Source organism: Contarinia nasturtii, unplaced genomic scaffold (assembly GCF_009176525.2).
Source record: "Contarinia nasturtii isolate CC-2019 unplaced genomic scaffold, AAFC_CNas_1.1 Cnas_scaffold_4084, whole genome shotgun sequence".
NCBI lineage: Eukaryota > Metazoa > Arthropoda > Insecta > Diptera > Cecidomyiidae > Contarinia > Contarinia nasturtii.
In genome coordinates, this window is record NW_022201380.1 from 60,142 (window position 1) to 87,399 (window position 27,258).

Genomic DNA, 27,258 nt, shown 5'->3' on the forward strand with positions numbered 1-27,258 from the left:
AAAGAAAATGACAGAATTGAGCAAGACAATTCGATTTTATGTTTCAATTAAATGTCTATTTTGTTTCCTTTTTCCATTTTTTTATATAGTAATTCTTCTAAAACATTAACGCAAATAATAATAATAATTATTATTTTGAATGATGTTCGCATTACGCCGCCGTTGTGTTTTTTTTTCGCTTGAAAATAAATAGTTTTTCTCTCTCTCCCGTGTACAAATGTCATAATTTTTTTTCTCACAAAATTTGTTCTAATGTATTACAATCGATTTTATAAGATATTAAATTGCTAACTACGGCGAATAATTATATTAGAAAATTGTTAATAATATATGCATAATAAATTGTTGTTGAGTTGTATCAATATATGAATGTTTTTTTCATCTTCGGGGTCGAAGTTGTAATGATACCCATGTGTATGTTTCTATTTACAGGAATTTCGGGCAGAGAATAATAATAATAATATTACGTTTCAAACAGAGAAAATCTTAAATTAACACGCTGATAACGTTCACCGCGACGATAGAGAGAATGAAAGCCAGAATGGCGAAAGAAAAACCGACTGTGTGTTTATTAATCGAACAATTATCAATTTTGAGCAGAACGATCAAAATTACATCGGACTTTTTTTCTGCCGTCCGGAATCGTTAATTATATTGCGAACGCACAGCGTAAAATATATTCCTTACATATCTAATGATCTACAGTACGTATAAAAATGTGTGTATTGTTGTTGTTTTCATTCCGAATTTGTTCGATTTCATCGACTTTTATAGACAACATTTCCGTTTTTGTTCGTTTTATTCACACAGAAAGAGAGCGTCAACATCAAGCCCTCTCTCCAATTTTGTGTTTGTTTATCTTAAATATATCTCAGCTCATTTAATCATACCAATTACACACATACAAACACATATACACACACGCACCCAAACACACACGGAAATTAGAATAATAAATCACTAGCGCCTTCACTCCAGGCGACCGCATCTTCGTTGGCCGGCTTTAAATACTGCAAACTTTCCGGTTCGCCACCATTTGACGATGGTGTGGCTGATGTCGAACCATCAACACTAATTAATTGCTGATGTTGCGGTGATTGCGGTGACGACTGACGATCCGGAGAACTGATTGCCGTTGGCGATGACACTGATTTTGGTACTGAAAATGATGAAAGAAAAATATTTGAAATCAATTTTTTTTTCACTTTGATTCGAACACTTTCGAAATTATTATTATCAATTTATGGAAGTTTGAAAACGATTTTTTTAATGAGAACCGTGAGCGTCCAAAGTGATTTTATTCAATTAAGGAGGCCGACTTTAAACGATCGAACTTTTTTCGGAATCGACCCAAAACACGGTTTGAAGGGAACTTTTTTCCACTCTGGCAATTTGGTGCCCTTTGGAAAATGTCATTAAAAAAGCGTTTTTGTTTGAATTTGATGTACTCACCTTTACTGTGTGTGCGTGGTGGTGGTGGCGGTGGTGCTTGATATTTGTGTGATGTATTCTGATTTGGTGATGAATTGTGTGTACGTGTAACGCCTAATTCAAAATTCGTATTGAATATTTTGATGGGTTGATAGTTGCCCAACGGCACCGATGCTGCAATCAAACAAAACGAACATACAAAATTACATTTAAATACTTATTAATTGCTGCAATGAAATCGAAAATTTTCAGATAAATATACAATTTTTTTCAAGAATGAAAAAAAAGTGAAATTCGCTCCATTAGCCGATGAGATTCGAAAGTTTTAGTTTTCATCATCAGTTTTACGCAATCGAAAACATAAACTGCCTGATTTGAACAATGTTTGAATGGAAAAATGCGTGTCGGATTCTGTGTGCGCCGCATAAACACAATCGTTACCATTCCATTATTCGTCGATGGTTTGTATCATTTTGATGTGTACGCGCAACGATCGTTCGCTTTTAATTGAACATAAAAAATTGATGATGATTTTTTTGTTATTGAGTTAGTGGTATTGTTGACGTTGGTCATTGTTCTGATTAAAGCATCATAAAATTAGCGGTGGAATCGCGCTTGAAATTCATAAAACGTATAATTTTCCATTGTACAGAGTCATTTGCTATTCTAGTCGACGATCGGAAGAGTTAGAAAGTGGCCGTAATTTCGTGAAGAACCTTGGCTTCTTTTATTACTCGCTCTCTCTCTCTCATTCTCTTTCTTTCTTTGTATATTTCTTGCTCTGTCTCTAACCAGTGTGTTTCGTTTGCAGCTTACCCATAAATTTCGGGTCGTTCGCCGCATTTTTCTCAAGCATTCCGTGTGTGTATTTTTTTTCAATCAAAATTTTTGTTTCCATAAGCGATATTTTGGCATTATAAATGACTTGAAATTATAAATCGATCGCGAAAACAAACCCAAACCGTGCTCATTTTCACGCAATCTAAATGGAAATTAGTTTGCTGATTTGCCGACGAATAGATATAAATATATCAAAATATTTTCATTTTCATACCCGGAGATTTTGCGTTGTAATTCCGCCTTTCTCACACACGAACATGATTGATTCAAAAATGATCGAACGAAAATTTTGTTGAATGGAATGAGTTGATTCGGAAGAAAGATCGTTTAACGAAAAAAAAAACCATCACTTTTCGACAACATATATCGAAAACAATAATAAATTTACAATTCCGACGGGAAAAATCATGGCGGCTCCAGTGCAATAATAGAAAGAAATCACTGAATGCGATTAAAGACGTAACGAGAAGAAAATGAAGAAAAAAAGAAGTGAATAGTCACGAACTTAGTATTGAGCGTTGCACAGCCACTGTGTTGTTTTTGTATTACGAAAAATGACACAAACAAATTAGAAATTTTATGGTGTTGTTGCCGCTGTTCAATTCATATTTTAGCGAAATTGGAGCAAACATTTACACGAAATAACAAGAAAACACGATGGAAATTTAGATCGAAACGATAAAAATAGATAGCAAAAGAGACAAGTGCACGAGAAGAGGTTGAAATGTCAGCATATTGTACCGTAGTTGAAATTGACACGATAGAAACGTGCACAATTTACGGCCATATCAAAAGTTCAGTCGGCCGAAACAAAAAGATCAACGAGCCATGCGTAAATGAATGCGTGTTTTGAAAAAAGTGTGAAAAGAGCGGAAAAAGGTCAGGTTTTCTTGAAAAAAGACACAAAACTCATATTTTCACCGAAAATTTGTTGGATTTAGTAAATAGTGTGGGGGGAAGGTAAAAAGGTTCCATACGTACCAATTGGTGAACTACCGAGGAAATGGCCATTGCTGTAGAGTAAATCGGTGTCATCATCATCGAAATTATCGCCATTCAGTCCAATATCATCGCACAATGAACTCTCCGATGGATATTCAAATGTTGACGTCAACTTCTCATTGAATCGAATGCTCTGCAAAAATAAAAAACAAACACATAATTTAAAAAATACACAAAAAACATGATTTTGTATAAAAAATCCATTATAATTGATGGTTGATCGTCATAAAACCGACAGAAAGACGCAAAATGCGATTTTAATCGGACACAAATGAAATCAGTCCATCGGAACAATATGACAAAATCTAAGTTATTGTTATCATCAAACTGATGTGTTTTTTGATTTAATTGGGATGCGAAAAAAAATATGTGTACCACAAAAGTGGTAAATGAAAAAAAAGGTGATGGAGTTAGATAGAAAGAGAACGAAATGTGCGCGCATGCCAAAAACTAAGAGAAAGGCGCATTTGAAAAATCATTGATTCAGATAATATGCATGCGTTTTTACTTCTCTTTATTCATTGTATGAATGAAAAAAAATTAAAGTCGGCGGTTTCATTGAATCAACCCATTGGAATCAGTGGAATTTATATGAATCGGATAAAAATTCAGATTCAATCTGAATAGAGTTGTCTGATTTAAGTTTTTTTTATTTCAACTTTATTTTCAATTGCGTATTGTCCGAGTCTCGAACACACGCACTTCTCTGTTTCTGTCTTTCCTCCGATAAATCTCCATACATAAAATATTCACTACCAAATTTGAAATGAAACAGAAATTCGAAATCTGATCATCGGAACCCGACTGGTTCGATGCGAACGAGAGTGTGCGTGTGAAAAAAATGTAATACACGTTGTAAAAAAAACGGGGCTTCAATGAGTTTTTTTTTCTTGTTCAGTTTCATGCTCACAACTCACGTACACCGATTGTACGTGTGTAAATTAGCTTGCGTTGCTGCTGTATTTTACATTTTTTTTTTCACCACACAAAACGAACGAAAGAAAGAAAGTGTTTGGCGTTTGGCTCAAAGACATGCACTCAAGACGGGCGTGCATCTTGCAGTCGGTTGAGCAAACGGTTTGAATTTCTTTTATTCTTCTGCTTAAAATATGATTATAAATGCATTCGCTTTGCTTTGAAGCGCAGAGACACAACGTTGTGTGGTTGCATGCAATGAAAATTGATTCACTTTTGTTCGAAGCGGCTTCTTCATTTTCTCTGTCTGTTTTGCCCATTTTCATCGAAAAGAAATCTGATTGGCGTATGCGTTGCGTTTATATGCGCACTGCAGCCGCCACAATTTACATACATAATCATCATCTCGCTAAACAACAACAGCAATCAAATGTATATTTTTATTATTAATTATAAATTTCTTTTCCCTCTTTCACACACACACACACACGCACGCATGAACTACCGACACAGCCGATCGGTTTCTATTGAATATACACTTCGAAGCCATTTCAATTCTCTTCAACATTTCTGAAGTGATGTCTTTTGCTGCTTGATGCCGATGCCGATGCCAATTGTTGTTATTACACGTACATTTTGTAATTAGCACTGGAACAACACACGTCCAATTCCATTCAACCCGGTTCGACTTGTTTTATTTTAATTGCCTGCGATCATAATATTACAACATAATATCAGAATCAATTTCACAAGAAACATATAGATTTTGCGATTTCGATTATTGTTATTATATTACCACTGATGGCGTTTTATGTTATATCAATGTACCTTTTTTCAATCTCGTCTTCTTGCCGTGATTTTTATGCCACTTTTTGATCGATCTCTCTCTCTCTCTTATGAATCTTTTGTTTTTTAAATTACTTCGACGAAATTTTACAATCTTATCAATTTTCTTTCATTTGTTTACAAGTCAACGACTTTCGACACTTTTTAAGCGGAATTCACAACAATCGATTCGAATGTAACGAAATAATAATGGAAATATGAAACCTGTCAATATATGTGCATGTTTTGATGAAATTACGTATTCTTTTGACATTTTAAATTGAAATTCATGATTTTTGAATATTTTTTTCTTCGATTTTTGCATCTTTATCGAAGAAGAGGACTTCAATTGTGAGCTCTAAAAATACAATTTTAATATTTTGAATTTTTCAACCGGGATCCATACTTTCTGAAGTACTTCTTGATGTTCAGGCTTCAAGAAGGGGGGATAATTCACGAAAACTGCGAAGGGGGATGTTCAAAAGGGTAAATAATTTGGAAGCTTGAATTGAAGTGCAAAAAAGTCCAAAATCCGGATTTGAAAATTAATGACGAACTGATTACAACGGGAGAGTAATTGGAACCTACTGATCACAAAGTATGGATTACACTCTTCATTCGAGTCTTCAAAACGAGTGTAGATCTCCCGATTGGATTTAGAAGCCGACAGTTGATCGGGTTTTCAATGAATTTTCTAATACCGAAAAGTTTTTCCTGCAAAAAATTGTATTCACTGCCACAGAATTGTAAGTATTTCTGCTGTTGTCAATTTTTATTAAAAACTGTAAATAAATTCCACAAATTTCCATTTCAATTTAAAAAGAGAGACTTTATAAAAAAGAGTGATAAAAATGCAAAACCACAATAATTGTCATCATCAATCTTTTTCATTCAAAAAACTCTCACTCTTGTAGTGTCTGGCGAAAAATTCCCAAACAAATAAATAATCCATTGACTTTCATTAATGAATGACACCAAAAAATACCTCATAACAATAAATCAATTTCTCTGCGTGTGTGTTTTTGTTTCATTCAAAAATCTTTCTGATTCAATTCCACCGTGAACCCGCTAAGTGTTGTTCGACACGGTCAATCTCTCCATAAGATTACATAAAGATATCAGGTTTTGAAAAAAATGTGGCTGTCGTCGTACCAAGTTCGCGTGGTCAATGTGCATCGATCGAAAATAGAAAATCAATTTGAAATTACGGCATATTTTTGTCGGCATAAAGCAATTACGTGTATGGTTCTCGGTAATAACAAGTTTTGCGCAAGACCGAAAATAAAAAGTTCAAGGCGCCGATTTGCAATGACATCGATCAAGAAAAGAAGTCACAGCGGTCATATTTTAACAACATTCTCGGTATTTGTTACAGATTGGAAAGAGAAAAATTTAACGAGAAACAAGCAGTGAGAGAGCAAGAGAGAATTAGAAGCAAATAAGAGAGTAAGAAACAACGATAGAAAGAAAGAGAAAGAAAAAAACAAAAGAAAAGACAGTAAAAAGAAGCAAGCAGCAAAAAAAGTGGTTTGTGTAAATTTATCAACTGGTTGCGGTAAAAAAAATGTTTTCTTCTTCTTTATCGTTGTTTCGTTCATAACGATTTATTTATGTCTAATGATTAGCGCTTGTGAGCGCGCTCGCGTTCAAGCCTCGGTGCTATGGTGTTCATTGAAATGTGCTCTGGTTTATGTGCGCACCAATCGAGTCATAAGCAATTGTTTCCGCCAAAGTAGACCAATCCGAGCATGGCTCTGCTCATAACAGTTATCTAACTTTGTTTGTGTGTATACAAAAGAGCGAAGCCCATGTGCAGCTGTTTTATTGACCAAACGGTATATTTTCGACGGCGCATTTCTCGATCGATCGTGTTCATAATGGAAGATTCAAATGAGGGGCTTCATTCATTTGGGCTGCTGTTTTGGCCTCAGTTGCATCATTTTTGCATCAGAAACGAGTTTTTCCAGCCAAACGATTGTCGGAATGCAGAAACTCTCTTTCACGACCCGGACCTCAATATTTTCTAGCACATGCCATGTCTTCAACGATACGCGAAGAAGAAAATACTGTTCACTGTTTTCATTTGCAAACAAAAAAAAAAATGAGACGTGAACAGAAGATGATGTAGAAATGTGTCGTTGGTTAATTAAATGCCATCAAAATGCATATATATTCTTATTGAATGGGTACCGTTTGCGGGCGAGGTGCCTTGACAAGTGAAGAGATTTTTCTATTTGATTAGACATTAATAGGCGAAAATCAGTGTCACTAACAACGTTTCGTTGATTTTTGTCTTTAACTAGGTGCGCATTTTCTGCTTCTTCTTCTGCTTTGTCTTTCAGCGGAACATTTATTTTTTTCTCTTCTGAATCATTGTTATTATTGTCTTTGTTGCTCATACTGAATTTGTTTTTTTTTTCTTCGCTCATTTCATTTCTCGTCATAATTCCGAGTTTGAAAACACAACGCTTCATGTTCAGTTGAACGTAGCACGCAATCGCTTTGCTCGTGCTTCTCAGCGCACGAACGACAGAGTATTTGCTTTTTATTTATTTAATTTGTCTGTTGCATTTTTTTTGTTGTTTTACTTCATATCTGTTCATTCAAACAACATTTTTTTCGATGGAAATACGGCGAACGAGATCGAAATATGACACATACACACACAGAGAGAGAGAGAACTCCGTGTGTGCACATGTGAAAAAGAGTTTAAATACAAAAAGAAATAATTTACATAAGAGTAAAGCGTAAAACACCATTTTTTCGATTGCGCGCACTCATGAGCACGGTACTTCATCCGCGTACCTTTTGTCGTTCGAACAAATTCCAGATACATGAAGACCGGCGAAATAAAACAAACGCGAGAGAATTCCACATATTTATACGAAGAAATGAAGAAACAAACACGCAGTTATGAGTGTGAGAAAAAAAAAAGTATATATGTATGCATTCGTCGTCGAAAAGCAATGAATTCTGGCCAAACCATCTTATTCGCTTTGTTGTTTGTGCTGCAATCTAACCAATTAATTTTTCAGACTCTTGAAAAAACGCGCTCGCACACCAAGAAAGAAAGAGAAAAACACAACGCAACTGTTTCTGTTTATGGCTGAAGATTTCTTTTGTGTAACTTTTTTTTTTCTTTCTATCTCTCTGTCTATTTATGGGCCTGTTTTGGACCGTAAGCCGTCTAATTTACCCAGTGATTTTTCTCAAATTACAATATACATCGGTGGTTTTTTTCTATCCAGATTCTACGCAGCGGTTTACGTAAAAATATTCCGCATTTTTTGTTTGCTTGCGCTTGGGAAACGCCAAAGAAATGCATTTAATTGTGTGTCGCCCATTTCATTTAGCCACTTTCTTTACAATTACCCCATACACATTTCACTTGGGAAATGGGCTTTTTTCTTCTCGCAATCAAATTTGTCACCGACCACACGAGCTTTAATCACATTTACGACCAACAAATTACTACTTGTTACCACGACTAAATGACGACATTTCTTAGACGATGGGAACGGCCAAATTGACCAGATTTATGAGCTAGATTTTACACATTAACGAGACAATCTTTTCGCTTCTTTTTTTGTATATTTTTTTGCTTCATGGAAAAGAAATTGAAAATATTACATTTTCATTTTTTTTGCTCAAAATTTTTTTCAACTTTTTTTTCTCGACAAAATCTCTCTCTAATAGAAGAAGAGTAGCACCTATAGAAAAGATCACCAGAAAAAGTAGCACTTGAAGAAGAGAAACGAACGTCATTAGAAGAAAAATGATAGAGAAAAATCTCCGTCGTAAAAAAAGTGTGGTCCAACCCAAATTGATGGTTTCCAATGACTTTTCAGCATTATGTCAATCAATTTTTGATGATTTGATCTGTCAAATACAGTATCTTAACGACTCGACGTCGAAAAAAAGATCTTTTTTAAAAGAAAGTCATTATCTTTTGTTATTATGTTACACAACACTGCATTTATTTCGTTCTTGGAATTTGGTTTTCTCTTCAAAGCGGTGACCAGATTTCACATCGGCCACGATTCCCAACAGAATCGACCGCATTCCACCTGGCATTTATCAAATCGGATCATGGTTACTTTGTTTCGTGCATTTCGGTCGAATTAAGACAGTTTTTAAAACAAAAAACAATGATGAAATCGAAATAAAAGCAAATACAGAGCGAGAATCCGATTTATAGTCAGTCCGAAAAAAATGTAAATAAATAAAAGGTTATGAAATTGCGACTGTTTCGAATGTGATCACTTGAATGTATATTTGGCAATGTAAATCAAAATCGGATTGTAAAAAATGTATGTTTTGATTTTGTTGGCTCTTAAAATGGAATTGAAGCCATCTAATCCGATGTACATTTCTCCATTCATTTTTAAGTATCTTCTTCTTCTCTTTTTCTCTACATCTCTCTGCTTCTCTCTCTCTCTCGGTCTCGATTTAAAAGTGAATGGTTTTCTTTTGATTTAGAATCGCCATTGTTGAAATGACACTTCATGGCTTCATGATTACACAATCGCACTCGCTCCAAAAAAAAAAACTCAATCGAATTATTCCAAATGAAGGTCACATTAACGCAATTTCAGAACGTTCCGTGACATCAAGATAAACCAGCATCGACTCTTTCAACACTTGTTCCACTTGTAAGCTTTGAATATGTGTATGTGGTGGTAATGGTGTTCCAGTGTATGGAGTTTTCGTTATGGATAGGCAACCACATTGGATTCACCCAATTTGCAAGAACATTTTCGCTGTGTGGTTCGCGTGCGGCTGCATGTTTCCGTTTTTTATATTTCACTGCGCTAACAATAAAACAACTGCATGTATGTTAAATTGGTTGGGTATTATGTGCAAAAGTGGCAAAAACACATAAAAATTGATCGCAAGGTAAACAGAACTGCAATAAAGAAAAAGAAACGTTTTCATATAACGGTGATGATTTATGGATCGATGATAGAGTTTGCAGTTACGTAAATCACATACATAACGTTCGGCTGTTAACATATCCAAATGTCGCCCGGAGATTACACATTCTTTCATTGCATTGAACTAATTTTATACATTTTGTGATGGATCTTTTGTTGTTGTGCCTGTCATTCTCGATCTCTTCTTGTCTTTCTTTATTGCCACCTCTCTTTCTCTTTCTCTCTCGCTTTTCTCTTTATGTCATTCTATGTATCTCCTTCCTTCTCTTCTCCCTTTGCATTAAACGCGAGAATGTTGTAATTCTTCTATTTTCTAAAGCATTTTGTTCAAACCGTCATGAATAGAAACTTTTTGTGCTGTGCCATTGGCAAAAATTTGTCATTGCGATAACCTAAATCGGATTTGTCTGTCAATGTATGGTGGTGAACCTGTTCGCGTAACATTCAACACCTAAACTAATTGCCTTTTTTTTCTCACTGTATGATTTCTGCTGCCACGGCTTGTTATTTCTTTTCTAGCAAATTGTTAGCAACAATGATCTAAGTAATAAACAAAATTTTAACATGACTAATAATACAAATCGTATACAAAGTGTAAGCCAATTTACGTGACCACCGCAACAAGTAAACAACATTGCATTACGCAAAACAACGATACTGCCATAAAGTTGCAAATATTTTCACAAAAAACGGAAGTTAACAACACTGAAATGTGTCCGCATCGAATATTTTTTACGCAACCACATCATAGTTTTTTTTGTAGACAGTCGAATGATTTTTGTTTTTGTTGCAAACACAGAAAGGGGGCCACTTGGTTTTCGATAGATTTCAAGGCAATGTGCAATTGATTGGTACTACTTTTGACAATATGGGCACATCGAACGATGCAAAACAATAAGCACATTCAATTGGTTTTTGAGAGATGAAGATAGATATATAGAAATAGAGATGAAAATATAAGGTAGAATGATGGCGAATGAAATAGAAAATAGAAACAAAAGCTAAAAACAGCTAATAATTCGATTTTTGGGGGAAAAAAGTGAGAAGTAAAGATGTAAAATATTGAATAAAATTGCGTAAAATTGAACAAAAATTTGTGAAAAAGTATTTTTGGTCTAAAGACCCTGACACATCGAAAAAATTTCGTCAAAATTCCATAAATAGAGGGTGTAACCCTCGGAAGTTCGATTAACTTAAACTGTGTTTTCAAAGTGATAAAGTTGAAAAATGGAATAAATTGAATAAATTCCGAAAAAAAACGTGTTAAAATCCCAAAAAAACTATAGAAAAAAGTCAATTTTTCAATTAAAAAAAGAATAAAATCAAATACCAACCTTTGGATCCGTTTTCGTTTTATCTCGCAAGCTGGATTTGCCGTTGATGACAACATTAGCGTTTTTGAATTGAACATCACACGGTGATGGTGGGTCACATATCCATGAATCGTCTGGTTCTGGATCGGTAGATGTTTCAACCGTTAGATCACCAAGTACCACAAAACCAGATTCGCCCGGCTGCAAATAAAACAGATTATTATTTTATTTTATTTTATCATTTAGATCAAAAAATTAGATAATAATGTGTTTTTCTCTCTTGCAATATGATCATCATTTTGTGCGTATAAAAAAAGCAACAATGTGCGCATCTCTCGGTGCAAAACTTTTACTTTGCATGTTTTCACGCACAAAATCACATACACACACACGCATTAGGCCGAGCACTTTTTATATGCACTGCTGCTCAAGACGCACATACATTATATTGATTTCAACGGAATCACACACACACACACACAACCATCGCGGGACTCGATCGAAACATTGTTGAAACAATAATCAGTGCTCACACAAAGTGTAACGGTTATTTTGCCAACTGACGCGATAACAGCCAACTAATAAAATAATAATAGAGTAACATAATAGCCCGATCGCAGATAGATCGTCGAACTTTGTATTTTGTTTGCTTTTTTTTCTTCTTGTATGCAAATTCGGTGCTTTTGTTTCGCAAAACATTAGCAATATAATTATAATTGAATCGTTAAAATTCTATGTGGTTTGAAAGCAAAACGCCAGAGCCGATTCGTAAAAACAGATACTTATACAGCACTTAGGCAAACAGAGATACGGATGAGATGAGTAAACATGGCGACAAAGAAGTGAGATTCAAGAATGAATAAAAAGAGAAAACAAGAATCAAGTCTCGTCCCATTGAAATGAAAAACCGGCCGATTTATTTTTGATTTTGTTCGTTTTGTACAAATAACGGAACACAATTTGCACTTCTTTCTGTCTTTCTTTTGCCCAGTCTCTCTCTCTCTCTCTATCTCTCTTCTTCTGCTTCTTCGCTCTTTCTTGTCGATTATTGCAATTTTGGTAAGTGTGTATGTGTTTTGGTCTTAGTTATCGCTTCATCATCAACTCGTTCGTTCACAGAATGCCGTTTGTTGTGATACTTTTGCACCGAAGGCAAAACAAAAGACCAATCTATATATTTGCTCACTGAAATGAGTTCTGGATCATGTTGCACATTGCATTCCGGATGCGATACCGATGAAAATTAACCGTTCCATCTAATTGTGTCAATTAATTGACTTATATTCATGCCCAGCGATTGAGATAGGAAGAAAGAGAAGACAGAAGAATACCATTAAGATGATTTTTGACGATTTCTTTACATTTTCGGTTCAAAAATGTGGATCACAAGCGCATATGGTGCGTGTTTTCCGTCATTCTTTCTCTTTTCTCAGTCGATTTGTGTTTTATTGCCATTCAAATTCAAATTTCCACTTTTACACTGTTTGTTCCGGGGCAGCTCTTGTTTTCGACCGAAAAAAAGCAACAACATTAAAAAAAAGTAATCATAAACTCAACTCGTTTTCGAATGTGCGGCCAATGATCTGGGTCAATTGTGAGCGCAAGCGCAAAAAATTATACAAATCAAGAGCGCACTTCTTTTGCCCCGAAAAAAAAAATGCGCGGCCGTTAATTCTGAACATTTTGCTACTCGACTGTTTTATATTTCACTTCTGACCAACACTTTTTCGCATCGGCTTTGTTGATGCCATCGTTTTGTTGCCGCGGCATTAGTAGTCGGTGCGCAATCAACATTTTACGCTCGAATTCGGAACACTTTACTGTTTATTATAATTGCTCCAACTTTTAACCTTATCGCAGTGCGCACTCGTAATTTTCTCTCGTTTTTCTGCGCCAAATGAATAATAAAAAAAAATTGAATCGATTTCTTTTTTTTTCTCTCAAACTGCTTAGCCAAGCGATTATCATAGTAATTGTTCCAAATTTTTTGTGTGTTTTTCTGCACTGGGGCTTCGGCTAACAAAAGCAGAAATCTCTGTTTTATAACAAAAATGAGATGTTTTCCTTATCATTGTGTATGTATTATTGTGTAAATGGATCAGTTTTGATCGGTCGCTCATCAAATCGAGACATATAGGAGTAATGAAATCGAAACATTTGGAGTGGCCATTCACTCTGGATTTCGCAAAAAGCCATTTTTCTTACATAAAGTTTCGTATTTGCTAAATGGTTGTGCGCGATTTAGATAAATTCACACCTCATTTAAAGCGGATCGAATGAACAATTGCACGTTTTAATATTCCGAAATATGCGAGAGTTTCACTCTCTAACCATTTTGAATGATCTGACTTTTCATCTATTTTTGATCGCAAAATACCATTTTATACTTTTTTTTTCTTATATTTCTTTTGGTGTGTGTGTGTGTGTATGCTTTTTGGCCTTTTTAACTTGTCAGCTGCCGAAAAATAGTTGCTAATGGCCAATTTGTTTTAAACGGTTTTTGAAATGAAAGCAATAGTGAAATTGGTAATTCCAAATATACAACACCGAAAACATGCCTTTCAAATCATGACACTTGACGTGGTCAACAGCGCACAGGTGTTTAGTAAGTACATTGTCACTAAAAGTGATTTGCTATGCAAACAACTCAATCATCGTTTTGTTTAAAATCACGAGTGAAACATGTTAATTGTCAATAGAAAGAGGCGAATCAACAACCAAAATACCGTTGAATTGGACAATACCGAAGAAAGAAGAAAGAAAAACTCTTTTTAAGAAGAGAAGACAGTTGAAAAGAGCCGCAAACAAAAAAAAAAACACGGTCGAATTCCAAAAAGTTGAAGCATCACCATTCAACCTCTTGACCAGGACCCGGTTTACATGACCATTGTTTCACTTTTCTTGTGTCGGCCCACAAAACCACAAACATTAAAACAAAAGAATCCAAAAGATGGTGCAATTCAAATGGATTACAGATATGGTATGAACAAGCGAAGAAACACAGAGTACGATGAAATCGATTGTTTCAAATCAAAATGTTCGTCGACTCAACAGCAATGGCTCTCACTTTACTACTTTATCTACTGTCTATATCAGCAAAAGAAAGTTTTTTTTTCTTTTAAAATAAAATATATTACACGAAAAAATGGCGGTGATTTCAATTTAACACAATAATTGAGACACGATTAACGTATAGAGAAAAAGTGTTGTGTACGCGATGATGCTATTGACCTGAATCAATGTTGGTTGCACGTTCAGGATTACCATCGAACTGTAACGAGGTGAAGAGCACCTTCGAACGATTCGACACCATCAATCTGCAAACACACACACAATCACCGAAGAGGAAAATGTGTGTACAATTTTTTTTTCTTCAACACAAGACAAACGAGCAAACCAAAACATGCATAAATTATGAGCGTGTGAATTTTGTTTCGACTTTGTGGCGCTTTACAAGAAAATAATAATAATTTGAAAAAATTACGATGATCAATTAAAATCAATTGCAAACACACAACAATTGATTGTTGTTAGTGCAAAAAACAATTGATTGCTTGGTGAGCTCGAAATGAGACAAGTTGAGGTAAGCAAAAGAAAAACATTTGTTTGAAAATGAAGCAAAAAAAAAAATCGGTTTACCTTAGGTAGTTCACGTTTTCTGCGAATAACCAGTCCATCATTTTCAATATAATCGGGCACATCTTTGCGATTGCTAAAATTGAAGACCATTGTGTTTGTGGTTTGAATATCACTTGGTCGTTGTTTGGTCGATTGATTCAATTGTGGTGATGGCGATTGATTAACGGCCGGACTCATTGGCGATGATGAAACAACGGTCGATTTTTTGATATTCCATTTAATCGGTGATTGAATAACAGTTGTTTGTGGACTGTTGCCATTCAATAGCTCTTCACTTTTTTCTTTATTCAATAAATTCTTCTGATGTACAATGCTTCGTGTATCGATGCTAATTGTGTTCGGTTCATTATTGGTGTTAATCAATTTGGTACGATTATTGGTTGTGGTGGTGGTTGGTGTTGTCAATGGTGACATCGTCGATGCCGTTGATTTTCCATCGATATTCGAATCGCCGGTGCATTCAATGACCACAACATCGCCTTGAACATCATTTGTTGTGGCAACACTCACCGAATTTGTCACCACCACCGACGATGTGCTCGACGGCAACACAACACTGTGTTGTGTGCTAACCACAATTGGAGCGGCTGCAACTGACACCTTAATTGCATCGTTTGCGTCTTTTTTCGGTGACGTTGGTGTTGATGGCGATGGAAGTTTTCGTGCAATTGGAATTGGTGGTTTTAAAGCGGCTGCCGTAACGGCTGCATCATGATTCAATGGTCGAATAATACCAATTTGTCGTACACTTGGTTCTGGTTGATGTAAATCCAACGATTTATTGCCATTCAGTGTTGGCTGCACACTAATCACTGTGCTACCATTTAATTTTGGGCCATGTTTCGGTATTGGCGGTGGTTTTTTCGACGATAAAAAATTCTCATCCACATCACTATCATCATTATTATCACTAATATTCACATCATAACTTTCACTCCATCCTGTTTCGCTGCTGTTGCTGGTTACATCATCCAATTCATCATTGTCCGATGAATTTTGACGGCTCGAATCGTCGGTGGTGTTGAATGCAATTTCCGATTTTCGTAATTTTGGTGTGGACAATACTAAATTTTCCGTTTGTCCGGCCAATTGTGAAACTAATGGCGAAATTGTATGATTCGCTTCACGTCGTCGAACCATATCAAATACATAACTTGGCAATGGGCTATTATCTTCATTTGGCGATGAATCGGGCGATGACATTTCATATTTACTACGATATGCGGTTGGATCGATGCGAATTTGTGGAATATTTTTTTGATTCATACGTTCAACGATCGGATCGTTGGTTGATTTTAAACCATTTCCATTGAAATTTTGTGCATGTTCAATGGTTGTGTCCAGTTCAATCGATTTGGTATAAATTGGTTTCTTTGACAATGGATTGTCTTTGATGCCATTTAAAAATGCCGGCTTTGGACTAGTTGTACGTGGTTTAATCAATGGTTTTTTCATCCCAAAACCGGACGGTGGCAATTTTACGATTGGCGGTGATACCGACACAGCAGCCACCGTTGGTGGTGATTTATCCTGCGACAGTTTTGATTTATAGGTCGCAACTTTTGCAGCCACATCACCGTTACCATACCGTTGAATGGTGCGTGTTCGTTTATTGGCCGATGCTTCAAATTTCAATAGGGTTTGTTTGACCAAATCGGGCGGTGGTCGTTCGGTTTCACTCATAAATGAGGTCAAACGTTTCGGTGGCTTGGGATCCATCATACGATCACGAGCCTGTTGAATTTTATCTTCAATTGTTATTGAATCGGCAGTTTTTGCTTTGATCACCGTCGATTGATAATCGCTCACAATAATTTCATCCAATATGATTGGATTGCTGCTTGGATAATCTTCAGAATCTTCGAGAACATCACGACGCCATGCCAATGTATCGTAACGCATGAGTGCCTCAACCGAACGGGCCCGTTTCAATGAATCATTGCCACGTTGAATTTGACGACGTGAAATATCGATTTTTGGCTCTTGTTCACATTTACCATTTGTATAGCTTGTGTCATAATCCATTTGTGATTTAACCGTACTAACAACAATCGCAGCCGTAGCCGAGTGCATGCCATTTGAATTAATTTTGTTGTTATCATTGTAATGATGAATGTATGAATTGTTTGGATTATCGGTGCTGTTATTGTGTGCGTCACCATTTCGATCATCAACTTCATCAATGTCAACATTTTCCTCTTCGAGTAAATTGCTCATCGAATTGGCACGCCGTAAATTATCCAAAGTTGGTCGTTGTTTAACCGTTTGCCGTAGTGCCAAACTCAAATATCGACATCGTAATTTCGACACAATGCCCGGACCATACTGTAATTCTTCTGAATTATCATCGAATGTTGGTGTACTGTTATTGGTGGCCGTGGCCAGCTCTTGCATCGCAACCATTTTACCACCGTTACGTTTATTCGCTGCACTCTCCAATTGTTGATCGGCCAATAAAGCTAAACTGTTTCGCTTCGATGGAAACCAATTCGGTACACTACTACGTTTTTCACTTGTTTTCAAAAATTTCTGTAGCACAGGACTTTGTTGTGGCGGTTGCAGTTGTTTTGTGGTGACTGAATCAAAACTTTGATTCAATTTAGCACATTTTCCAATTTGTTCTAATTGCTGTTTTCGATCACTCACTAAACTGAACGACGTACCACTTTGAACGTTATTGATATTTTCAATGCTGCTGCTGCTACTGATCTGTTCGCTGTCATGCCTGGAATGAAACTGATTCGTTGTGTGCAACATGAATTTGTCTTTCATTTCCAACGATTTTCGCGTCATCGGTTGCGGTGATGGTTGCGTCGATCCCACTTCAACCACGTCCAACCGTTGCGTCATCGCATCCGGCGATACACTGTTAAATTGCGGTGAGACTGGAAGCACCGTTGATGGAATGCTACCATCATCGCCGTTCATGATCAACGCCGTTTCGGCAGCAGCAGCTGTTGGTGTCGCTGTCGCTATTGGCTGGAAATGTGAATGACCTGCCACAGAATTACCTGTTTGGAAATTGAAGAGAAACAGAAACCGATGAGAAAAACAAGACATTTGGTGTGAGTGTAAGAGGGAGAGAGGGATATTGCTTTTTGTGCTTACCATTTTCAGCGATTCCATCCATTTGTCGTTGGCCGTTGGAAGAACTTATTTGCTGAATTACGCTGATCGATGATGATTGTTGTTTCACTTGATGCAGGGTCTGCTGCTGCTGCTGTTGTTGTTGTTGGACTGACGTTTTTAACAGACTCGTTGAATACAGAGAATAATCGTACACTTTTGCCGCTACTAAACCATTGGTATCGCAATGGGTTTTATCTAAACAACAAAGAGAAAATCAAAACATCAACATTCAGAATACTATCAATTCTTGGAAAAAAAAAAACATATCAGCGGATAGTTTCTATCGAAAAACAATTGCGTTGTTTTAAAATGCACTTTTATCATGCATTAAGAAGAGAGAATGTGTATCAGGTTTTTTAAAAAAAATAAAGTCATTTAAAATGAAGCATAAGACGTCAGTAAAATAATAGTTTGCGATAGTACAATCAGCTATTGCCAAAGCAAACACGAGTGCCCTTTTAGTCAAAGAACAAAATTCAGAGGCAATCAGTGGTTTTTTCCTCGCTGTCTACCTTTATCCCTCTCTCATTCTCTATTTATTCCTTTTTCTCTATCTCTGTCTCAATTTCGCTTTCTTTCCCTCTTCATATCTCCATCTCCCTCTCTCTCCATTTATCCAATTTAGCATGAATTATGATACAAACAACACGATACATATGTCACTTGTATTGTTGCCTATCTAAAACGAGTTTGTTTTATTTCCTATCTCATTCCTTCTTTCTTTCATTCGTCATATCGTTGCGTTTGCCATTTAAAATTCTCACGTAGAACATCGATTTTTTCGTTTCGCCTATGCGCCGCTCTATCGCACCCGTGCACCGAAACACAATGACAACAAAAAAAAACAAGTTATTTCGCCGTCAGACGGCACCGTAAAAAAAAGGGTCGTTCAGACAGAGCGTGATTATTTAACCGAAAAATGCCTTCCAATTCAAATATATTTGACATTGTATGTGTGTGTTGATGCGCGAACAACACCGAAAATCTGTTTATAAATGCAATTTTTGCGCTAGTTGCATGTATTGTTATTGTTGTTGGCACGAATAACTGCTTCGTCTGGTGGTTTGTTGCATCAGTGTATGTGTGCACATCAGTCTGTGAGTCATCGGTGTGTGTATTGCACAAACACTTTGATACATAAAAATGCGTATATACACAAATCGATACAGAACACAAAATTTCGCAGAAATTATATTCCTTTTTGTTTCGTACTTTCGAAAAAAAACAAATGTAACACGATGGAAAGGTCGTGGTTAAAATTTAATATTTACAAAAATATGCGTATGTGTGCACTGGACTCTGAACTTAAACTCATTGTTCGGTTTAAAGTCGACACTCTTGCCACTTTTAATTGAGTTAACATTGGACAGTTGCACCGAACAACCAAAGTGAATGTGTTTGGTCGCAACACACCGAATATATTTTCACTGAGGTCAGCACATTTTTATGCATCAAAAAATGCAGACGGTCGATGAGAACCGCTATGGCAAAAACGAAAATAGCGATTATTAGCAACACATGCCGAATTTTTTGGCATTGATTTTGATGAATTTTATGCGATTTTTTTCACAATTTTTTGCCTTTGGTGACTTTTTGATTTAGTTGATGTGATAATCGGATTTACGGCTCAGAAGACACCCGATGAAACCATGTTGATATCTTTTTTATTTCATGTTTTTCGGCTTTTTTCTCTCTCAAACGGTCTTGTTTCGTCTTTGGCAAAGAATTTGTATCAAATAAATTCAAGCAGAAATGAATAAAATAAGTCGACAACCACTTCACCATGTACACAAAATCCGAATCTGTTTTTTTCCTCTATGTCTCTCTTTCTTTGCTTCACTAACTCCAAACTAGTTTAATTTTTTAAAAAAATGTGTACCAAAATCAAAATTACCACATAATTTCAGTCTTTTTGTGTATTTGGAAGTCTTATTTTCTGCTTAAACCCCGAGAATGAAAATTTATTTACTTAACTAAACTGAGAACACTGAAACGAAACTAACTAATGAAATGAACAAAGAATCGATTGAAATGAGTTGGGTTTCATTTGCGAAACGCGTTGATGGTCTGAGTGTGTGTGTGTTTCTTCTTCTTGTATGTTGTGTATAGTCTCTCTTTTTTTTTGCACAAAAACGCACGACTTTAAGGTGTACGACACAATATCACCAAAGAGAGCGAGAATAACACATGTAATTCGATGGTGCTAAAGCCGGCAACTAAACGAACACAGTGAAAATGGACGAAAAGAGACGAGAAAAAAAGATAGAGGAGAGAAAAGAACCATCATATTAACGCAATAAACGTCGTTTGTGTCGTACACACATACACAGGCACACGAACGCGGTTTGATTGCGGTGAATTGAATGCAGCGATGAGAGTGTATTGCATCACTGTGTCGGTGAGAGTGATTGGTATTGAGTCGCGCGCGCGCGCTCTTACATATACAAAGATATTCGGGTTTCTGTGTTGATCACAGTCGTCGGCCGTCGCACGATGTCAATTTCTGACACAGAAAGAGAGAGTTCTTTACTCGTTGTTGTCGTTTTTTTTTTGGAAATGTATATCAACTTGCGTAGGTTGTCGTGCCGTGCTGACTGACCGAGTAGCTGAATGCGGACAACCCACGAAAACTACAATCCAAATTTCGAAGCGAAAAAATGAATGTTTCACACTTGAACAGCCGGCGATTAAGATGAATCATTGCATCATTGAAAACTTTTTTAATGAATTGTTTCTTTTTTTAACGCTAAATTACCATAATTTTTGACCAATTATGTCTTATGGGCTATAATTACATGGCGCAAATCTGTTTCTTTTCAGATTTATTCAATTATTACATCTCTCGTTCTCTCTCTCTCTCTCTCTCTCTCTCTCTCTCTTTTGTGCCTCTTTGGTACTTCTTGCACAATAGATGGCGAAAATTAGCGGTGGATGAGTGATTAAAAATGACTTACCGGAATTTGCATCGTTGTTTATGTCATATTGCATAATAGCTCTTTGCGTTGGACTCAGTGCACTAAGTTTCTTCTTGCGTTGAATCAACTCAATTTTCCATGGTGGAATCTCGCTGTGACTACCATTACTGGCCGTAACGGCAACAGCGGCGGCACCCGTGCTCGTTGTCGAAGTTGACGCCATTCCTCACGCCCAAAATTTAATTCTCACCAAATTTTAATAACAACCAACGTTGTTTACATCTATTCTTGCGGTGTGTCTTTCTAGATAATATCACTTTTATATATTCGGAAATATTTATCGAAACAAAATTGCACTTTTGTTATCTTTGTTTATGGTCGGTCTGTTTCAAAACAATTTTTCATTAATTTTCGTTATCAAAAAAAAAAATGTGGTTCATGCCGCGCGAAATATTCTTGAACCGCGGATTAATTTCGTATTTATCGGTTTGGGTCGACGATATTGCGATGCGATCGATTCAAGAACAAAACACTCACTATATTCGTTCATTCGTTCGATCGGTAATAATATTACCGAGTTATGGAATATAAAAGATGAAAAAATCCCGTTTCTCGCGCTATACCACTTAGCTAATAAATGGATTTGTTGCACTTCAAATCGAATGAAAAGATGATGCGATGATTGTTGAGTGTATAATTTACGGTTTCTTCCGTCTCTTTCGCTCTTGGTTTTGGGTGGTTAAGTTATTCTTATTCTGGAAAGCAACGGCAACAGCAGCCAATCGGGAATCTATTAAAAAAAGCACACACAGATTGTTGAATATACGAGTGAAACCAAGGAGGCCGTTAAATGTATGTATACAATTTTGCAGCAAGCGCTAAATTCCATTGGTACAAAATGGAAACTACACCGTATACACAAACAACTTACGGTAATCAAAACAAGAAAAAAAAACGATCTTACTGTATCAAGTTCTTTTTTCTTTTCTTCTGGCAAGATGCAGTTCTAGTTCATTTCATAAGAAGAGCACGCAATGGATCTGCTATTAACTTGTTGTTTTTTTTTGTCGTTCGCGGAAGATTCAGTTTTCTTCTTGTTCTAAGTCGCGTGTGCCTAAGATTGGCCTGTTGTGAAATTCTTTGGAAAAACAATTTTTTTTCTCCTACTTTAGAGCAACTTTTTCACGATCAATCGACTGTTTAACGCCAACTAACAAAAAAACGGCGATGAATCGTGGTGATAACGACGTCAATTTGATAATAAAACACAAATACAATTTATCGTTTCGGTGTTTAGTGTGTCTAATCAAAAGTCAATTGCGATAAGACCAGTCAAATTGCCAATTTATCGATTGTTGCTTTATACCGATTGGCTTCGACTCACTGTGACTTTTGTTGTCTTAGAATGAATCACGAGTTTGTTTTTTTTTTATGTAATATAACTGTATGAAGTGAGAGGAATTGACCGAGTGGACTTTTCCACCGGATGGATCGATTTATGGTGTGACAAACGATGATCTGGAAATAAAATTGTAGAAAGAAAAAGAGATTAGCTACTGCAGTAAAATACAATGAGAGAATAATGTATTTTGTTGAGGAAAAAAATGCATTTTTTCAAACTAATTAAATAGATTAATAAAAATGTTGATAATGGTTGGAGCACCAAATGTCCGCCCCGCGCGACTTTGGTATTCTATTCTCTCTATCTCTGTCTGTCTGTACTTTTCTACGTCTCTTTGTCTATCTCTCTCCCTTTATCTATATCTCTGTGTGTCTGTTTCTCTATCTCTCCGTCTGTCCATGGTCATTTCAATTGAACGAATACAAAACAAATCAACTGGCTTTGTTCTGCGCGAGAAAAAAAAAATTACTATTCAAACTTTTGTCACTACACACAATGAATTGCGTGTACTTTAACATGAATGCCGTACACACACACACGCCGCCCCAACCAAAACACTTTATTTAGTTCGTTCCGGTGTTGTGATTTGATATGCTCTCATTTTGTTTATAGTTTGCCATATCCGTTTGTTGTATATATTCTTCACAAAATGTTCTTTACCACACAGTGTCCAATTGTGAATATTTGGCGTCCGAATGCTAGAATGGTTCGCCCACGAATGCGAGATATTTCGGTGTATTTTGAAATCTATCAATCGAAATCGAGCCCAATTCCATCACTTGGACTGCTTCATGTGTGCCGACGCCACCGCCGCCGCCACACATCAAATACGCGATGCAGAGGTAAATTGATATACTAATGCACGAATTTGCATTGTTTTTATGCCGCTAGTGCACTAAATGTGAGTGCCTATTCGGGGCTTCTTTAGCGCTTCGCATCGAAATCCATACCGTGTGAGTATTTGCATTTCTCACTTACATAATAATTGCACTTTAGCGTTTCTTACTCTGCTGTATTTGTTGGTGTTTTTTTTTCGGTTCGCCGACGTGAGGAAAAAAAATTGCATGAGTCGACGACTTTTCTACATTATTTGTGAATGAACTCATCTGCAATTCGAATTTGTGCATGTATGCGAAAAAAAGAGAATCTCTCTGCATATCATTTTTGTTCAGCTTCCGTTTGCAGTTTTTGTTTTTTGCTTACCGAAGAGACTAAAGGCCTGGTGATGGCTTTATCTTGAAATAATCTCTGTCTGACGATGCATGCCATTGTATTGGGAAAGTGGTTAATTTTCCACCCACCACCAGGACATGTTATCTGGCAATTTTTATCTCGCACAGACATAACGCCATTGTTTTATCACACAGACATTGATGCTCAAATCTGATTAATTGTCTCGTTGATTTTCCTGATTTCACTCTTTTGATCGTCATGCATGTTCCGCACCATTACACTTCGGTGCTAACGATGACTCGTGCATCGTCGGTCATGTTTTCATACAAACATCAACGATTTACGATCCAAAAGTATCGATTTCTGGTTTTCATCAAATTTAGACGGCACAATGTCTCTTTCCTTCTTTTTTCTCCGTCTCTTTCTCGCTTTCTCTCTTTCTATCGACGTAACTGTCTCTATCCTTCTCTTTCTCTTTCCCTCTGTTTCTTTCTCTCCTTTTTGTCTTGTATTATTTCACTCCGTCTGTTGTTACTCTATTGTTTTTGTAATTCTCTCAATCCACCTCGCGATTACATTTCCGAAATGCATCGTGCAAAAAAGCACACACTTCTGCTACATTTTGATTGAATGTGGCATTAATAGCTTCATTTGCATGAGACTGATGTCAATTTTAATCACTTCGAGCGCAAAGCTTCCAAACAAGTTTTTTTGTTTTTAGTTTTCATCGTAGTCGTTCGATCGATAAATTTAGTCGTTTCGGTTGAGGTTTTTATGTAGTTGTTTTGATATAAAGTTAATTTTTAATTGTTTACTTGAAGCGCTTTTTTTTTCTTTGCTCATGGAAAACTCGTGGTTACGCATCGTTGGCGCTTGAAACATTTGCCATCAAGGCAAATAGAGAGGTGTTGTAAGTTCAGCAAAGTCATGTTTTTTGGAAATAGATTTGAGTCGTCTCAATCAAAGCTAGACAATGTGTAAACTTGATTCTTGGCACCAGTTTGCCTGGCACCGTCACGATATCAAAAATGCAAAACAACAACTTTCTCGATAAAAAAACACAAAAAGACCTTAATGGTGCTCTCAATTTGTGCTTTGTGTTTTCAAATGGCATCGATAAAACTCGCTGCAATCTGCATATGAACGGTAGTAATTTGTGCCCAATTCCCAAAAAAAGAAGAAGAACAAAGCCATGACGGAATAATACTGTTGCATTGAAAAGACAAATATCAATCGATTTTATTGACGTGAGACAATGTATATATGTGTCGAAATCAACGGTCCTAAACTAAAAAATGCCGAAAATCGAATTTGAAAATGGCACACACCGGAACCGTTATCGTTGTATTTGGTGTATGCAAACGCAGATTTCTTTGTGTTTTAATTGATTCTTCGCCCGTTTGTTGTTTTGATCAACAAAATACACCGCACACTATAAATCAGTTGAATGAATGTGAATCGCGCTCTGTCTGTTTTCAAGATTTTGTTGAATAGATAAACGACACGCATTCATAAACTCTGGGAATGTTTGCGCGCAAGCGGTCTTTATGCGTGCATAATGTTTAAAAATTGGATTATTTTTGGATGGATTTTCAAACAACCAGCACCCATCAAAAAGTCAGTGAATTCCATTGTATGATTTTGTAGTCGCATTTCTTTCTCTATGCTTTTCGATTTGTGTCGTTTTCTTTTCGACATCTCCTTTGTTACATTGGATGCGTCGTTTTCTCAATTCTTTTCTTCTTTTTCTCTCTCTCTCTCTCATTCTCTTCTATCTCTCCCTGTGAATCGAAATGGCCGCGAATTTATGTATAATATTATAATCAAGTCATTTGTTACTCTGATTCTCATGCAGATTTTGTATTTTTATTATGTATTTCGAACGTTGTTGTGTTTTTTGTACGGAATTTGAGCGAAATCTTATTTGATTCGGTCCATTTGAAGCGATGGAGTGTTTGAACTCTTTTTTTTCTCAAATATTTCAGTTGCTTCGTTTCACAGAAACTCTGACAATTGAGTGTCGCGCACATCGTCAACGGAAACGAATCATTTTCTTCGTTAAGTAGGAAATGCCAGAGAGTTCATATATATATAAATTGATGAAGACTTTGAAAATAGTGAAACTCTTGGGCACAATTTTGTTTTTTAGCACGCGCAAATGTTTGATTCATTCACTACTCGAACGCAATCCATACAAGACAAATCCACTTAATGTGCACCGACTCACGTCTCTCTATCTGCTGAAGCACTTAAGCCGATTACATGAAAGACACAGAGACACATACTCGGCATACTCGACTTTATGTAATCATCGTGTGTGTATTACAGCTATTCTTTTGTGCAAAACTATTGAATGACGGCAACGAAATATTCTTATGGAATGTACAGGGCATGTTTAGTCATATAAGAATGTCATCAGAAATTATGATAAAATTCCATAAATAACCTTTAAATGTCGTATATCGACACTTTGCACTTACGATTTTATGCTAACGCTGGCAGAGAACAATAGAAACAATCGCATACGTCAAACAAAAAGCTACTGAATGTGAACAACTAATCACTTAATACCGCCTCTGGATGATCCACATGAGTTAATAGCTACTTTTTTGGCGTCAATTATGAAACAAATAAGACTTTTCCACTGGATTTTTTTGGTTGGCAGCACCAATTGCTTGAAGCTTGCTATTTTCTGCTTGAGGCACTTTTTTTCGTTTACCGAGCACAAACTTGGTTCAGAGATTTTTTTTTCGATTTCCACTTGAAATTCGAACCTTTTTTACTATTTCAATTCAATTCAATGCAATGTTCCCATTAAAAACTGCTTTTTTGCTGATTTCGCTTTTTTTCTTGGTAAAAAAACACAATTCCTATTGAAAATACCTTAAATTGAATCGATTTTTGATGCACTTCACATTCCAAATGATTTTATATCCCGATAAATCCCGATATTTTATTCTAAATCTGACCAAAATCACAAAAATACTCTTCAAACAACAAAAAAAATGGTACCTTTCTTCGCAAAGCAACACCAAACAATTCACCAAATCGAAAAACAAAACAAAATCTCATTTGGTCTCTTACTCTCTTTGATTGACACGGTACGTTTTACGATGCGCATCCAACAAAGTCGACGAGTGTTACGGTTCTGATTTTTATGTATGTTTACGACAATCGAATCAGCAATGATGATGATGGCAAACGATGATGAACAGTGTGTGTGTTGAACTCACTCATATTCTGTGCGGCAAACCTTTGCCATGGAAGTAAAGCAACGAGAGCATCGAATATGTAATCCGCACAAACGTCGACAAATGTGCACAATGTAAACGAGCGGACGGACGAGAGTGTGCGTTGCCATAGAGATCTTGTATACGCGATGAATTTGTTTATTTACATGCAATCACCATGCTTCTCTCATACATGCACGTAAACGACACAAAAATAAAAGACCGAACATTATACATTAAAATGATTAAGACAAATCCATAAAAAAATGATTTATTTTTAGTTATCTGAGTGGCGATAACAATAAATGGATTTTAAAATGCATTTCCAATCAACATTTTACTTCCGACCACGAATGGTTTCTATTTATAAAGCGCGTATGCGTATGTGTTGTTGTTTACACATTGTTCATATATGAAGAATGCGTCCGCATGGCAACCAGCGCCATCTGGTGGTAAAAGAGAGAAACGTACACACAGTGGAATGTGTATAATTATTTGTTGGCAATTTTA

The 27,258-nt window shown here is 36.3% G+C and overlaps 1 protein-coding gene across 4 annotated transcripts; it reads right to left on the reverse strand.

Moving 5' to 3' along the window:
• Nucleotides 1-265: 265 nt before the first annotated feature.
• Nucleotides 266-26,659, reverse strand: LOC116350325. 4 transcript variants are annotated; one of them, XM_031782080.1, is made up of 9 exons: nucleotides 25,999-26,659; nucleotides 21,908-22,461; nucleotides 20,983-21,733; nucleotides 18,008-18,223; nucleotides 14,900-17,910; nucleotides 11,282-11,461; nucleotides 3,253-3,406; nucleotides 1,453-1,605; nucleotides 266-1,159 (listed from the first exon to the last, which is right to left on the reverse strand). In XM_031782080.1, the coding sequence occupies exons 3-9, from the start codon at nucleotides 21,164-21,166 to the stop codon at nucleotides 945-947; spliced, it is 4,113 nt and encodes a 1,370-aa protein (XP_031637940.1). In that variant the 5' UTR covers nucleotides 21,167-21,733; nucleotides 21,908-22,461; nucleotides 25,999-26,659; the 3' UTR covers nucleotides 266-944. The 4 variants fall into 4 exon arrangements, with proteins under 4 accessions (XP_031637940.1, XP_031637943.1, XP_031637941.1 ...); XM_031782083.1 differs by having other exon boundaries at nucleotides 21,875-22,461; XM_031782081.1 differs by having other exon boundaries at nucleotides 26,531-26,654.
• Between the last annotated feature and the right edge of the window lie 599 nt (nucleotides 26,660-27,258).